Source organism: Apteryx rowi, unplaced genomic scaffold (assembly GCF_003343035.1).
Source record: "Apteryx rowi isolate R43461 unplaced genomic scaffold, aptRow1 scaffold_39, whole genome shotgun sequence".
Lineage (NCBI taxonomy): Eukaryota > Metazoa > Chordata > Aves > Apterygiformes > Apterygidae > Apteryx > Apteryx rowi.
This window is the reverse complement of record NW_020450418.1, coordinates 1,316,116-1,329,646: the sequence shown is the minus strand read 5'-3', so window position 1 is coordinate 1,329,646 and position 13,531 is coordinate 1,316,116. Positions and strand designations below refer to the sequence as shown.

Here is a 13,531-nt window from a genome sequence, read left to right as displayed (position 1 = left end):
TATATACAGAAGGAAATATCTCAGAATTTTAAAAAAGCTCATCTGAAACATGCTGCTGTTTAAATCCCCAAATATTTTCAATACTTAAGGAACTGAAACAATTTGAAAATTTGTGATACATACAGCCAGTCTTGCACTGCAGTGACAGAGGACAAAAAAAATCTAACTGTTAGTATAGGTTATTAAGAAAGATTTGCTTATGCTTCTAAGAGAAAGCACTCACTGCACAGTTGACTCAGAGGCTTTATTTACACTCATCTACAGATTCATGTTGTCTTACATTTCATCTAAGCCAAATGAAACCATAATTTTCCTTTGTCTGTAGCCTACCATTTGCTAAATTTAAAAACTTTCATCTGTTAAGTACAGCAACAATCTATTACAAAGCACAAGGAAAAAACAAAAGGTAACAACATAGCATCTATTAGGTCTGGTTTTTACAATTTAGTAGGTGGACTTTAAAGAAGTCAGAGGCACAGTTACAAGACTAACCTGTTCTTGTGCAATCTACACATATTTAGCAAGGAAATTAGATATAAAAGAAAACACTAAAGAAGAAATTGCAGGGTGTTTTTCTGCAAGATTATCAAAATATTTCTTCACCAAAACCACTTTGCTTATATACCAGTCCAAAGAAGTTTGTTTCTTACCAAAAAAAAAAAAAAAAAAAGGAAAAGAAAAGAAAAAGGCAGATGTAATTTTGCTCCGTTTGTTTTGTGCAGTTCATTTTACAAAAGCAGCTATCAAATAAGGGTTTGGAAATTTTACTATTGAAATAATTGCAGATATATTGCTCTTTGTTGGCTTAAAAAGAAGAGTTTTCCTTAACATACTTACCTTGTGATGGCACTGARGATACTTAAACCTGTCTTAACCAAACGGAGCTCAAGAGTGACCAAGTTTTAATGTGATATTGCTATTAAAGTCCATAAAGCATTTTAAGCCATAAATTATATGTTTGAGGGACAAGAATGATTGAAAAACACATTTAAGATGTCAGAACTTTCTACAGTTTATTATTTTTCATTTTTAAATATAAAGAAAATTCAGATACCTTGAAAATTTTGGTCAGCCTAAAATTAATTTTACGGATGGCCTGCAGAAACTTCACTTGATTCCAAGAAGCTAGTTCCATATTTCTCCACCTCAAGAGTAGTTCCTAAATGATCCTTTTATAAGAAAGGATCACAAAATCCAGGATCCACGCATGTGAAAATACTGTACCTGGTACCCCCCTGCAGCAAGTACGCTTGGCTGACTGCGACAAACAGAGCGAGAGGCACTGGCAGCCATGAGATCTGAGCCACGGAGGGGCTAGCGCCCAGCGACTCCAAAGTCCTCACGCTGAAGGAGCAAAGTCTAAACCACTCTCTACAGAATCATATCATGGACTGGATATTTAACAGCTATTCTGCACTAAACCTGGCTAAAAAGAAAAAAGGGAGCATTCAGCTATATTTTTACTTCAACATAGAAAAAAAAAAATGAAGCTTCAAAACTTACTACTGTAATCCTATGGGTTATATTAGCCCTACAGCTACACTAATCTTTCGTGGTCCCATAAGAGGTACATTAAAGAAGCTCAGGAGTTGGATGCAGACAGTTTATGGGTTCCTCCCATATCCTCATACACTTTTGTAACTGCCACATGAAGAGCAGAGTCGTATTAGAGCAACAAATCCAACCCATGTAAGAGAGCCAGGAATGGAGTAACTGAGTCTTTAAAAATAATAAAAAACCCCCTTACTCAAACAATAAAACTTCACACCTCCTCTGGGGAGTTTATGGCTTAAAATGCTACCTCACTTTTTGTTTTGTGAATGAACAAAGCTGCAATTTTCCAGAAAGCAAGGACAGACATGCACCTCTACTAGCAGATTCAGCACTTCTGACCAAGTAAGACACCAACTTCTTAAAAATATGTCTCATGCACTGACTGGATTTTTTTTTGTGTTTTTAAATGTGAACTTTAATACATTATTTCTTTTTAGAACTTGTACGGGAACCAGAATGGGAAGATCCAGATGACGATCTGCGGCGTCTGCAAGATATAAATGGAGAAAGCATGCAAAGAAATAAGTTGAAGTTAATTTTAGCATCCACCTTGAGTAGTCTGTATCCTATAATAGCTGGAAGCCAAGTATATTTAATAGGGGCCTTTTAAGAATATAAAAATAAWTTTAAACCACTTTAAGTTCATGAATGTGAATTTAATACTAAAATTGTACAGTAAATTTAATACTGAGAGTAGAATACAATTTCTAAATGCAATATTGCTTATGACAATAAATCAATGATATACATGTTAACACTTTCACACGCTGAAAGAGTGGTGACCAGGTCTTTCTATGGAACATGCTCCTAACAGGAGGAAGTTTCATTAAAAAAAAAAAAGTGATTACAGAGGTTTTAAAAGGAAGTAATAGAATAGGGGAAGTGAGAGAACTAAGTCTCATATCAGAATAACTGATCAGACTCAATTACTTTTCCCAGTGAATCTCAGTCCTTCAGAAAAAAAAAAATAAAAATCACACATTTAAATACACCCATTCTTATTCTACATAAACCCAAACCTTTCGGGTGACCGTGATCTCGATCGTCTTTTTTTGCGATCACCAGATGAAGAAGATCTAGAACGACTTCGCTTCCTGCTTCTCTCAGGGGAAGATGATGAACGAGAGCTTGAGTAAGATCTTTTTCTTGGGGTTGAAGACCCCCTGTAGGACCTGGAGCTGGATCTTTATTGATTAAGAAATAAATCAGATTTAATTCTGGTATAATATAGAAAGAACAAATAAAGAACAAAGAGACATTTTCATGAACACCTGCTACTCTATTTACATCAATATTCTTTTGAAAGAAGCTTGTGGATATTTTAATACTTACTGCTTAGTTAACTGCCAATAAAGACTTCTACTGGCATGGTAGTTCTCTTAATAAATTTTGCTAAATAGTATTTCCCAACATACAGACCAGCAATGGTTTGGAAACCCCTTTCCAGCATTCTCCAGAATTAGGCATTTTGATAACAAGCTATGGGAGACTGAGACAGGACATAACCTATGATCTTCCTCAGTAATCCAATTCCCAAAGCAAAAAGGTTTGAGAATGACAGATGTAATACTAATTTAACAGTGTTTCACTTTGTATTAAAGGATATTTCACATTGAACTTTATTCATCTTACCTAGAACCGGAAAAGCCCTCAGAAGGTATATTTACAAATGTCAAAGTAAATTTGGGTAAGACCTTCCAAAACCATAATATTAAAAAAAAACAAAAACCAAAAAAACCCCCACTTTTGTAATACAGTCACTTTGGCATTTGCAACAGATGAACCAGTTTCACTTACAGCACTCAAAAATCACTTTTGTTATCTGAGGGAAAAAAACAGCTTTTGGAGCTTTTAATAAGGTAATAGAGCTAGAAGGTCCTAAACTCTAATTCCAAAATTATGTAAAAGCACCTAGCAGGTTTTTTTTCAGTAAGCTGGTAAAACATTTTCAAAAACGCAAGTTTTTGGTAAAATATTTTCAGAGGTCTCATTGTAAGTAGCAAAGCACTCTCCTATTTCAAAGGAGCTAATACACTGAGGCCCCTCGGTGGGTGCAGTGTGGCACCAGCAAATAACCCAGGAGAGCTGATGAGTCATTTCAGAACCTAGAGGGGCTCGAGCACCATTTTCTCTTCCAGAAAGCACGGACTCTCCTCTCGCACTGATCCGCAATCATCATCCACAGAATGCTTTTGCCGCCAAAGAGCGGTGGCACCATTTCTGGTTGGTTTTCTTTCCCAACTTAAATTTCTTTTCCTTATTTTACAGTTTAAGGTTCTCTACATGCATGGGAAAGGGATGGGATCTTCATTCCATTGCAAAAGAAAAGTTCTGCCACCAGGACGCCTGAGTAAGGACACCTCAAGGAACTTACACGACTCTCTTAGTCCTTCCTGCACAGTTCAGTAATTGCTATACAGAGATATCAGCTAACTCAAACTCCTGTGAGCATCTCACATGATTAACTGTCCAACACTTTCATACGTTTTCCCCACATTTATAAAGATAATTGCAGCTCTACCTAGTGGAAGTTAAATATGTTATCACTAAACACAACAAAACCAGAAGTATAGCRTATTCTCTGATGTTCTTCCACATCAAATAGCCAAAGTGGAAACAGTAAAAACAGAGCAAAAATTACTGAAGCAAGTAAACATGCATTCAGATTCTTCTTCCTTCAAAGTGAAGATCTGTGGAGTCCACTCGTCTAGCTTTAGATCAGACTTAAACTCTTCAAACCAAACCTCGCATTCTCAAGAAATACATTAGTAGTGGTAACAATCTTGTGCAGAGACCCCGGGAATTCTGACTTCCAAGATAAAAATGAGTTAATGTTTTTTTGACCAGCATAATTTTACGATGAAATAAACAAGCGGTTGGTTCTTCTGCCCTTTTTTCCTCTCTGCAAGAGAGAATGCTACCTCATTCACCTTGATTTCGACCCACGAGATCTAGAATGTTCTCTGGAGCTGGAGCGAGATCTTGATCTGGAACTGGAAGAACTTCTTGAATGGGACCTGAAACAACAGGGAAGGTTTTTTCCAATATCTGAACAGCTCTGGGATACACAGAGGTTGCTCTAAAACTAAATACAGAATTTTCCCTAATAAGAGTTTGAAACAGTAGTCTTCATTATTGTTAATTTCTGAAACATGCTATTGGTGTTCTTTTTGTTGTGTTTAGCAAAATAACTACTAGTGTTAGCAATAAAGCCAACAGTTTCCTAGGCGTAAAGACATTTGGGCCTAGATTCACTAAACGAATGACCACTTCCCCCATCCCTCTAATTTCACCACATCACACTTGAAAACAGAAACATAGTAAGAAGGTGCATTCAAAAATGTATAGAGGCTGTTTTTTATTACGTTTCCTAAAACAATGCAGAAAAATTAAAGAGGTTGCAGTTATTTGGCAAAATGAATCAAACAACCGCATAACCTTTTACTATTTCATGAAATAAACAGTTTTTAATTTGTGCCTTAATCTGAAACCATCAACTTCTCTGAAAAGCAAAATAATTAGGAGTATTGGGATTAGCTCAAATTTTCTCCAAGTCAGTTCTCACAAACATCTTGTAAACAGTTTCAAGTTTTTGTAATGATTTTCCTCTGCATTAAAAATTAAGGAGTTATAAAAAGAAGGAAGTTAATTCTTGGCTAAAACATGGACAAGTCTAACACTACTTGTACTCTGTGATTCTGTAAGTAGACACAGAAGCATTTTCAAAATTTTCAGGTTGATAGTGTTTCTTTAAGGCACAAATCATAAGAAATATATAAAAATGGTACTGACTTTCAGTAACAATTGTAAAAAGTAGACATTGCAATCAAATTCTAATAATCTTTTCAGGCAAAATATTTTATACATGCACTCAATCTCCCATTATATATTGTTACCACGTCTTTTTCATTTTACTCCGCAAAACAAAAGCAGTATGAACACATGCTTTCTAACTAGAAAATATATTTAAACCTTTTCAAAGAGCATATAAGTATCTCATAAATGTGTCATAAAAGGCAACTGATACTGCCAATGAATTATGTTACTAGAAGCATAACAAAAAGTTCAAAGATCCGTAATAAATTTCAGATAAATCAAAGTACTTTTTGCTTCAATGTTAAGATTTGTGAATTAATGAACAAGGTTATGGTCGGATGAAGTTTTTGTATCATCTTTGAACTTCCCACCCCTAAATCTAAGAACTGCACTCAAAAACAGCCCATACTGGCTGCATAGTGTCCGCACACGGGACAACACAGCCGCTTCCCCCAAGAGGAGACACTCTCTTCTTCCACATCTCACTTCACAAAAATCGCCGACAGTCGGTCAGCCTCGTCGCTAATATCCAAAGTGCTCCTTGTAACCATATGGCAAATGCTACTTTCRAGAAGGCACCCGAAGGAGCCGGGAGGTGGACAACAGCTATTTTCAAGAACATCATTTCTTACAGAGGAGGCAGCTGAAAAGTGTGATAGCAGTGGGGAGAAAAACAGACAAAACAGAAAAAGTGGCTGATGGCCGGTTAGCATGAAGGAACCTGGGCAGTGATGAGAGCGGCTGGAGCAGAGAGGTGCCGTTACACAGCTGGGAAGATGAGAAGAAACTTGAACTTTTGAGGTGTTAAACCTATTAATTAATATCACCCTTATATTAGCTGTGAGGCAGCTAGAAAGCTGCAGCTTGCTTTACTGAATGTGATTATAAGACGTATATTGAATTGTTTATATATTTCTGAATTTAAGTAATTTCTGATCTCTTAAATCTACCCGTCAGATTTTTTCTGTGGCTCCATGACCACTATAAACCTTTCCCGTGATTTTGGCAGCATTGCCACTGTGCTTAAAGTTTTGCCTCTTCCCATCAAATTAAGTTCAAGTTCCTTGTCTTTATTTCCATTTAGTCCTTTCACTGAATCCATCCAGACTGCATCACTGCCCTCTTCTGCCACTTCCACTCTGACAGTTCCCACTCTTCTGCTTCTCCATTCAACAACTCTATTCAATATTACTCAAAAAGTGCATCCATTGAATGACACACGGCCAACAAGTCTAGAAACAAATCTGAAAACAAGTTTTTATTTTTTTAAAACTTCTTTCAAGGATTCAATTGGAACATCAACTTAATTTACTAAAACAAGCAGCAAGATATATGCAGCCTCCCTATTGAGGATCCACAGAAGGCCAGGACAGAACATTATCTATCTGTGTAAATTCTGTACAAAAAATTGTTAACATTATTAGCTAAAACTGTAAGGCAATCAAGAAAAAAAAAAGTAAATAAAGAAGTTAGATACTGACATTTTGCCTGGCGTTACCCTTGACCTGTACCCGTTTACCTGGACCTAGACCTTGAGCTTGAATGGGAGGATGAGCGCGATGAAGATCGTGAGTGGGAAGACCGAGACTTAGAACGACTGCGCCTATTGGATTTCTTTTTCTTATTAGTGTCCTCTTCTTCACTAGCATCAAGATTATATTTTGAAAGGTCAGCATCATCTTCATCCTCATCCTGCAAAATGCAGATACCATGTACTTCAAGAAAGATGAACAAAATCTCTGAAATTTTCAGTTTTATAACTAAAAATGAAGTTGTGATTTTCAAAAGACTATGAATAAAATTCAAGAACACTCCCATTTATATGCTAACCAGACAGAAAGGTCCCAGTTAATGATGTCAAAAGGCTGCATTCTGATCCCACGTAAGCTTTTAATTTTTTACGGTACGGAGTTCAGGTGCACACACTTTCCAGAAGCTGCAGGTACCATTAACCTCATAGCTATTCCTCCACATTGCTGTGAAGGCAGCAGGAAATACAAGCCAAACTTTGGCTACTACTACTAAACTACACTACAGTAACCACTAAAAAATAGTTGCTAGCAAAACCAAAACAAAACACAGTACCTCATCCAATTTATATTTGGAAAGATCTTCATCCTCATCCTCCTCATCTTCCCCTTCAGATTCTTTATCTTCTACTTCTTTCAGGATAGATGCAGGACCAACCGGCTTCCCTCTATACTTTTTCTTTTTGCGACCAAACTGAGAAATATTATTCCATTAGAATATGATTTATCAAAACTCATTTCCAACTGTACTTTTTGATAAGATTTCTTTGAGAAAATATACAGTAAAATCAATTTTAAATAAATTATTACTCAGAGAAAGAGAAGTAACATGAAACATCAATTAGCAACAAGAGACTTTTTAACAGATACTTATTTAGATCTAGTACCTACACACAAGACTAATGGAAATCTAAATGTAACAAAACTGCATTTTACATTTGTGTCTCTGTGATATCTCTTTATAAAACAATGTTGACTATCTAGCTGAAAACAACATGCAATGCCCTGAAGCCAATTCCTCAAGCAGTTTAATGAACACAACTCGCAGCAGTCTAATTTGATCTGCTGCTTGGCTTTTACCCCCCCAAAGACACAGCTGCCTTCGCTTTCAGTTCAAAACTGGTTTGCGCTTGAGCATTTGACAGAGAGATGCATCACAAGATACTTTTCCCCATCAGGAAACCAAACGCAAACGTATGTACCCTAAACACCAATCACACAATACGAGTCTCTCCGAAGTAATACGTGCACCTAATCTTACCTCATCATACTCCCCATCGGATTCTTCACGTTCTATATATTCAACATTCTCTCGTTCATTAAATCCTCCTCCATATCCTTTAAAAAGCGGTAAAATAAGACAATCTCTTGGGCTGCACCGAATTCAGCTACATTAACCACAAACTTTAGAATAAACTTTCACAGAGTTTCTGGAAGCCTTCAGTGGATTTATAAATACACATGCCATAAAAATGTAATATGATCTCAAGAGGAGTGTGAGTTGTTCCCACACATGTTTATTAAAAATAGTTCCTCAGGAACCTAATTGAGAAAATGGATTAAATTGCATAAACGACACAGACCACAGCGGAATTCAAAGGGGGCGGGGGGGGGGGTCAGATTATAGCCCTGCTGAGCAGCCAGGTTCACAGAAGAGCAGTGCTGGGACTGCAGTGCCGGGACCGCAATGCCGACAACCCCCTTGGGGCAGATGAACCCCCCCGGGAACGTCTCCGCGGGGCAGGACCGAGGCTACCGTCCTCCGCGCCCACYGTCCCGTCTCTGACGGTGGCCAGCAGCAAACGCCCAGGACAGCGGTAAAGGAAAAGCGAGGCGAGGGCAGCGCTTGCTACTGCTCTGCCAGCTGCCGCCGCCAAAGTGTCCCTGGCACAGCCAGGTGCCACGTGCCTGCCGCGCCGCTTCGGGGCCTGCCCGCCGCTCCCGTATCGCGATTATTCCTCTGTGGTATGAAGCGGAACAGAGATCCCCAGGGAGCAACAGGAGTAAAAAACCTCCTGTAGCTGCATTAAATTGCACTCGTGCCAAGGTTTGCCTTAAGAAGCAAGGAGCGGAAACTTGCTTCTTGGGACATCTCTCTCTCTCCTCCCCATTTAGATAATTAAAACTTAAAAAAAAATACGGTCTAGACTGGAAAAAAAAAGAAAAAAAGCCAACAACATTAGTTTCCCCTATTGGTTAATTATGATTTGCATGATGAACTCAAAGGAGAAAAAAGACGGAAAGGGAAGGCATGTCACCTGGAATATGTTTTTGCTTAAAACAGTTTTTGATTTCACAGTTTAAGTCACACAGAACTCAAAAGTAAAATCTTGAAATTTAATTTAAAATGTATTCATTTTTGTTGCTAGCCACCAAATAGAAGTAACACCACCTCTCTCTCATCAATATGTTCCAAAACTATCTACAAAAGGCATCCATTCAGGGGCCATATCAATTTGTGTATGCATATGTATGTATGTAGATATGTATATATACATATATAAATGAAAATACACACACAAATTAAACAGTCCTTCTTCTATAGTGACGGGACCATTTCCAAAAGTCAATTTTTAATTAATGTTCTTGCCACCTGTTCCTTGTCTGAAGTCATAATTGATGTTTTGACATAAAACCAGTACAGATAAATACCATGGCACAAAGTAGGGTGACTGCTGGAGTAGACACTTAGCACAAACAGGTAAGCTTTTAATAAGAGGTCTTTTTATGTAAAACTATGAAAAAAGCAAAAATCACAAAATTATGGCTCTCCATAGCCCTGAACACTGGAAGCTGCTCTCTTCTACCAGGCAGGAACACAGAGGGGAAAAAAAAAAACCTCAGAACAGAAACGCAGTGTGCATTCAGGGAAACTCAGGCTCTCACTCTATTCCTGTTCATAACGCACGTGGAGAACTCCAACCTGCTCACTCTGATTTCAGCTAACTTTGTAACTCGTGACAAGTGTGTGTGACATGCTGCGCATCCCAAACATGACCACAAATTTACTCTGAAGGACACCAGAACTTGAAAGAAATTAAGAAATAATCTTTTTTTTCTTTTGAGGAAGAAGTTCTGTGCTCTTCTCCATGATTCTCTTTTCTATGCATTAGTGCACATGCTCTAAGCATTAAATTCACTGACTAATCCCATTTACAGTGGTAACAGAATAACAGAGTTATGACCCCATTTTAAGTACATCCTCCGTTGTAGTTATTGCTGGGCTTCACTGTTAATGCAGAAGGAATTTCAAATGCATCAAAGTATGACCAAACCATAAGCCTCATTAAGAAACACAGTCTGATCTATACAGCCTTCTAACACTGTTCTTCTGATTGTTGACTCCTCTGTAGATGGGCATTATATATATCTATATATCTATATATATATCTCACAGGCCTTGGAATTCAAAAAAACCCCTAAAACTGCATTACTCCTTCAACCTTTTTAGTCACAAAATCAAGCACAGAAGTGGTTTAAGCTGAATGTTCCAAGTTGACCCTCCAAATGAAACCACTTAGATGCTTTATATACTAGTAAAGTAATTGTGTCTAAGAACTTACAAGTTTATTTACATATGAAAGATTATTCAGCTTTGCTAGCCCTACTATGAAAACAGATTCCTTAATTAAATTATATTGTGATTTATAAAAAAAGTTTCTTACAGTAATTGAGTATTTTAAAATCATACATATCTTACCTGTCCTTTCCTCCAGTTTAGCATACTTAGGAGTATTACACATATTACATTCTGATCTTCTGGCCCAGTTCACATTACCACATCTTCAGAGGGAAAAAGGAAAAAAGCATAAATAAAAAGCATTTTGTTTCAAATTAAAAAGTTTGAGTGTTGAGGCAACACTTCAGAATAATCATAAAAATATATTTGCCAACTTCTAGCAGTGATTTGCAGTCACTAATGCAAAACAATTAACTCTAAGGCAAACAGTTGCTTAGACCCAGAGAACTGCAGAAGAGTCTGCGCGCATTCTGCAAGCACAAAGATGACAGGAGTGGGACCACACTAGAAAAATCAAGGAGAAAGAAGTAAAATAAACACACGAATGGAAGACTGTACAACATGTGTTAACGTACAACTGAAGYTATATTTTACCTGAGGTAAAAACTTGAAGAGATATTTAACAAAAACAGATTCTGAAATAGCTATGAACTCCATGAAGGCAAAGCAGTCACCAGCAACAAACTTATCCATAAGGGATAAGGGGAACCTCTACTGTTACCAGATCTCCATTCCAGAATGTGAGAGAGAGAGAAAAGGGAAAAAAGAGGGGGAAAGCAATACCATTGCCACAGTGAATAAAAAAGCTAGATCTGAAAAGTGGAGTCCAGTGAACTGCCGCTGTTTTAGAAAAAGGGGAGTGCAAAAAAAAAAAAAAAAAAAAATCACTTGGAGGTAGCTGCCATCTCTTCCCATTAATTCTGTCTCTTCCCTGTTGTTTTTTCCCCATTCTCATCAAACCCTGACCTCCAGACTGCTACAAATGTCTGACGAATTGGACTGTGGACCTGATTCAGGCCGAAACTTACTTTCCCTCCCGTGACCCGAAGAAAAACCCATGTTTCAGCAGCAGTGCTCATGAAGCTACTGTGTAAGATAGAGGAACCTTGCTATAACATTTACTGAAAGATGAAACAATGCAAATTCCTGATTACTCTTCACTAATGGCATTCACAGTTCAGAGGAATTAATGAACAAGCTAATATGGGAATGATGCTTTTGAGCAGTTGCTGTCATCTGCTGATGCACACCCAGTTACACCGCTCTGTTACTGCATTTCTACCTCACAGTGTCCTAAAATACCACTCACACTTTTTCTATCCACAAAATTGATCTTCAGGATGCTGCCCAGCACCAAACAGGCAAGGAAGCGGCCTGTAAAACACAGTTCAGCTATCAGCTTGAACACGCAGCAAACCCTGCCGCGTGCCACCAAGTGGGTTCCTTCCGGGTCAGTGGTACCACGGCGCTGTCCGGGAAGACCGTTTGTCTCACACTGCAGAACACCGCTAGCGGAAAGCCATCACGCGGCACAAAGCTGAGCCGCGGCAGGAACGGGCAGCTGTGGCTATCCCTGCTACCAGCCTCACGCACACAGGATGTGTCGTGCTGCCTCTCTTTTAGAGGGGAAGCTCACTGCGTGTTCGGTTACCTCGAGTCTGCCAAACGGATGTACAGATCAAGGTCTCACGAATGTCCTTACAATCTGCTGCAACGGTAAGCGCAAGGTTTTTGCTTACTTTTGCCACCTCATTTTATTGTGTTAACATTTTGTTTGGTTGCAGCAATGGCAAGTCAGAGAGAAAAAAAAAAGCCAAGTTTCACTGTTCAGAGAGCTTAGTTGATAAACAAGAACTGAAATCCTTAAAATTGCTCCAGAAAAATTGAAAGCTCCTCTCAAAAAATTAAAATGTTTAATTAAAATATAGCCTTTTTCTAATTTAGAACTTAATACTCACGATTGATGACTTAGATAAACGTTAGAGAATTTAGCTACATGGTAAGCTTTGCTCAATAAATATTTAAAGAATGGTAAAAATAATCATAACCATAAGATTACTGCAGTGAAGGTGTTACTCCCATGTATACATTTTTTCCAAATTGAGAAGTGCCTTGGCTTATCAGACAGAAACTTTTATCTCTCCAGTCTTTACTTTCTATTTCTTTCCACTCACATTAACTAACTTGTCCACCACATAAAAGTTAATCATATTCTTACGATAAAGCACGTTACTAATGGCATAACTAGAGACTTTGGTTGCTCTTTTCTAGTTAGCACAAATAAATTTATGCTGACAATACTAAATATCTGCTTGCAGATGAGCTGTGCGAGTCCAAGAGAACATTGTACTTTTTTAAGAAGAGCATACGTTTTACACTGCCAGTCATTAGCACTGAAGAGGCCACGACTCTTTTCAGCAAGCGTCTTTCCTATTTCAGTGCCTCCAGCTTTCATCATTTTGGCTTCAGTTGTTTTTTCTGAAAAAGAAAAAAAAAACAGTTTTCAAGGATTCTCCTTAAATTTAATACTCTTCAAGAAAACAGAATTGGAGAAGGGGAGGAAGAAGTGTAATTTAACATAGTCACCTCTACCACATCTGTTACAACTGGTTCTTCTGGCAAAATTGACATTTCCACACCTGAAAATAAAAATACGCTCCAGTGAAGAAGAGTTCGCTTGTTTAGCAAAGAAAAAAGAATACAGAAACTAGTAACTAACTTTCGGGAAATGCACAGACACACAAGATTTAAGGAAAACCACTTTTGTCTCTGAAGCCAATTTTGTCCCAGATCAAAACGCGAAGTTTCTCGGGCCGCGCAGGGGCAGGACACGGCGCGATCCGGGCCAGGAGCCGCGCAGTCAGTCACGTAGGAGAGCTCGGCCGGTTCGGGCCGGGCTCACAGGACGGCGGCCGGTCCCGGTCCCGCCCCGCGCCGCTCCCCGGGCGCCCCGTCCCGTCCCGTCCCGTCCCGTTCCGCCCCGTCGGGCGCCTCCTCACTTCTTGTCCGGGCAAATCCAGTCCCCGTCGCTCACGCGGAAATTCTTCGTCGACATCTTGGGCCGCCCCGAGCCGAGGCGAAGCGAGCGCGGCGGCGGAGGACCGGGGGCCTT

General features: G+C 38.7%; 1 protein-coding gene across 2 annotated transcripts; it reads right to left on the bottom strand.

Moving 5' to 3' along the window:
- Positions 1–225: 225 nt before the first annotated feature.
- ZRANB2 (zinc finger RANBP2-type containing 2) lies at positions 226–13,525 on the bottom strand. Of its 2 annotated transcripts, XM_026074476.1 has the most exons (10): positions 13,419–13,525; positions 13,006–13,058; positions 12,789–12,897; positions 10,600–10,682; positions 8,161–8,237; positions 7,456–7,593; positions 6,890–7,062; positions 4,485–4,571; positions 2,574–2,738; positions 226–2,041 (listed from the first exon to the last, which is right to left on the bottom strand). In XM_026074476.1, exons 1-10 carry the CDS (start codon positions 13,472–13,474, stop codon positions 1,978–1,980), a joined length of 1,005 nt encoding a protein of 334 aa, XP_025930261.1. In that variant the 5' UTR covers positions 13,475–13,525; the 3' UTR covers positions 226–1,977. The 2 variants fall into 2 exon arrangements, with proteins under 2 accessions (XP_025930261.1, XP_025930262.1); XM_026074477.1 differs by lacking the exon at positions 13,006–13,058 and having other exon boundaries at positions 13,419–13,507.
- Positions 13,526–13,531: the final 6 nt, after the last annotated feature.

Bases quoted from the DNA above. Each gene is read 5' to 3' on its own strand.
- ZRANB2 (XM_026074476.1), bottom strand. From the start codon at position 13,474: ATGTCGACGAAGAATTTCCGCGTGAGCGACGGGGACTGGATTTGCCCG. The intron at 13,059-13,418 runs GTGAGGAGGCGC...TTTTATTTTCAG, and splicing joins TGGATTTGCCCGGACAAGAA to GTGTGGAAATGTCAATTTTG. The intron at 8,238-10,599 runs GTAAGATATGTA...CGCTTTTTAAAG, and splicing joins TAAACTGGAGGAAAGGACAG to GATATGGAGGAGGATTTAAT.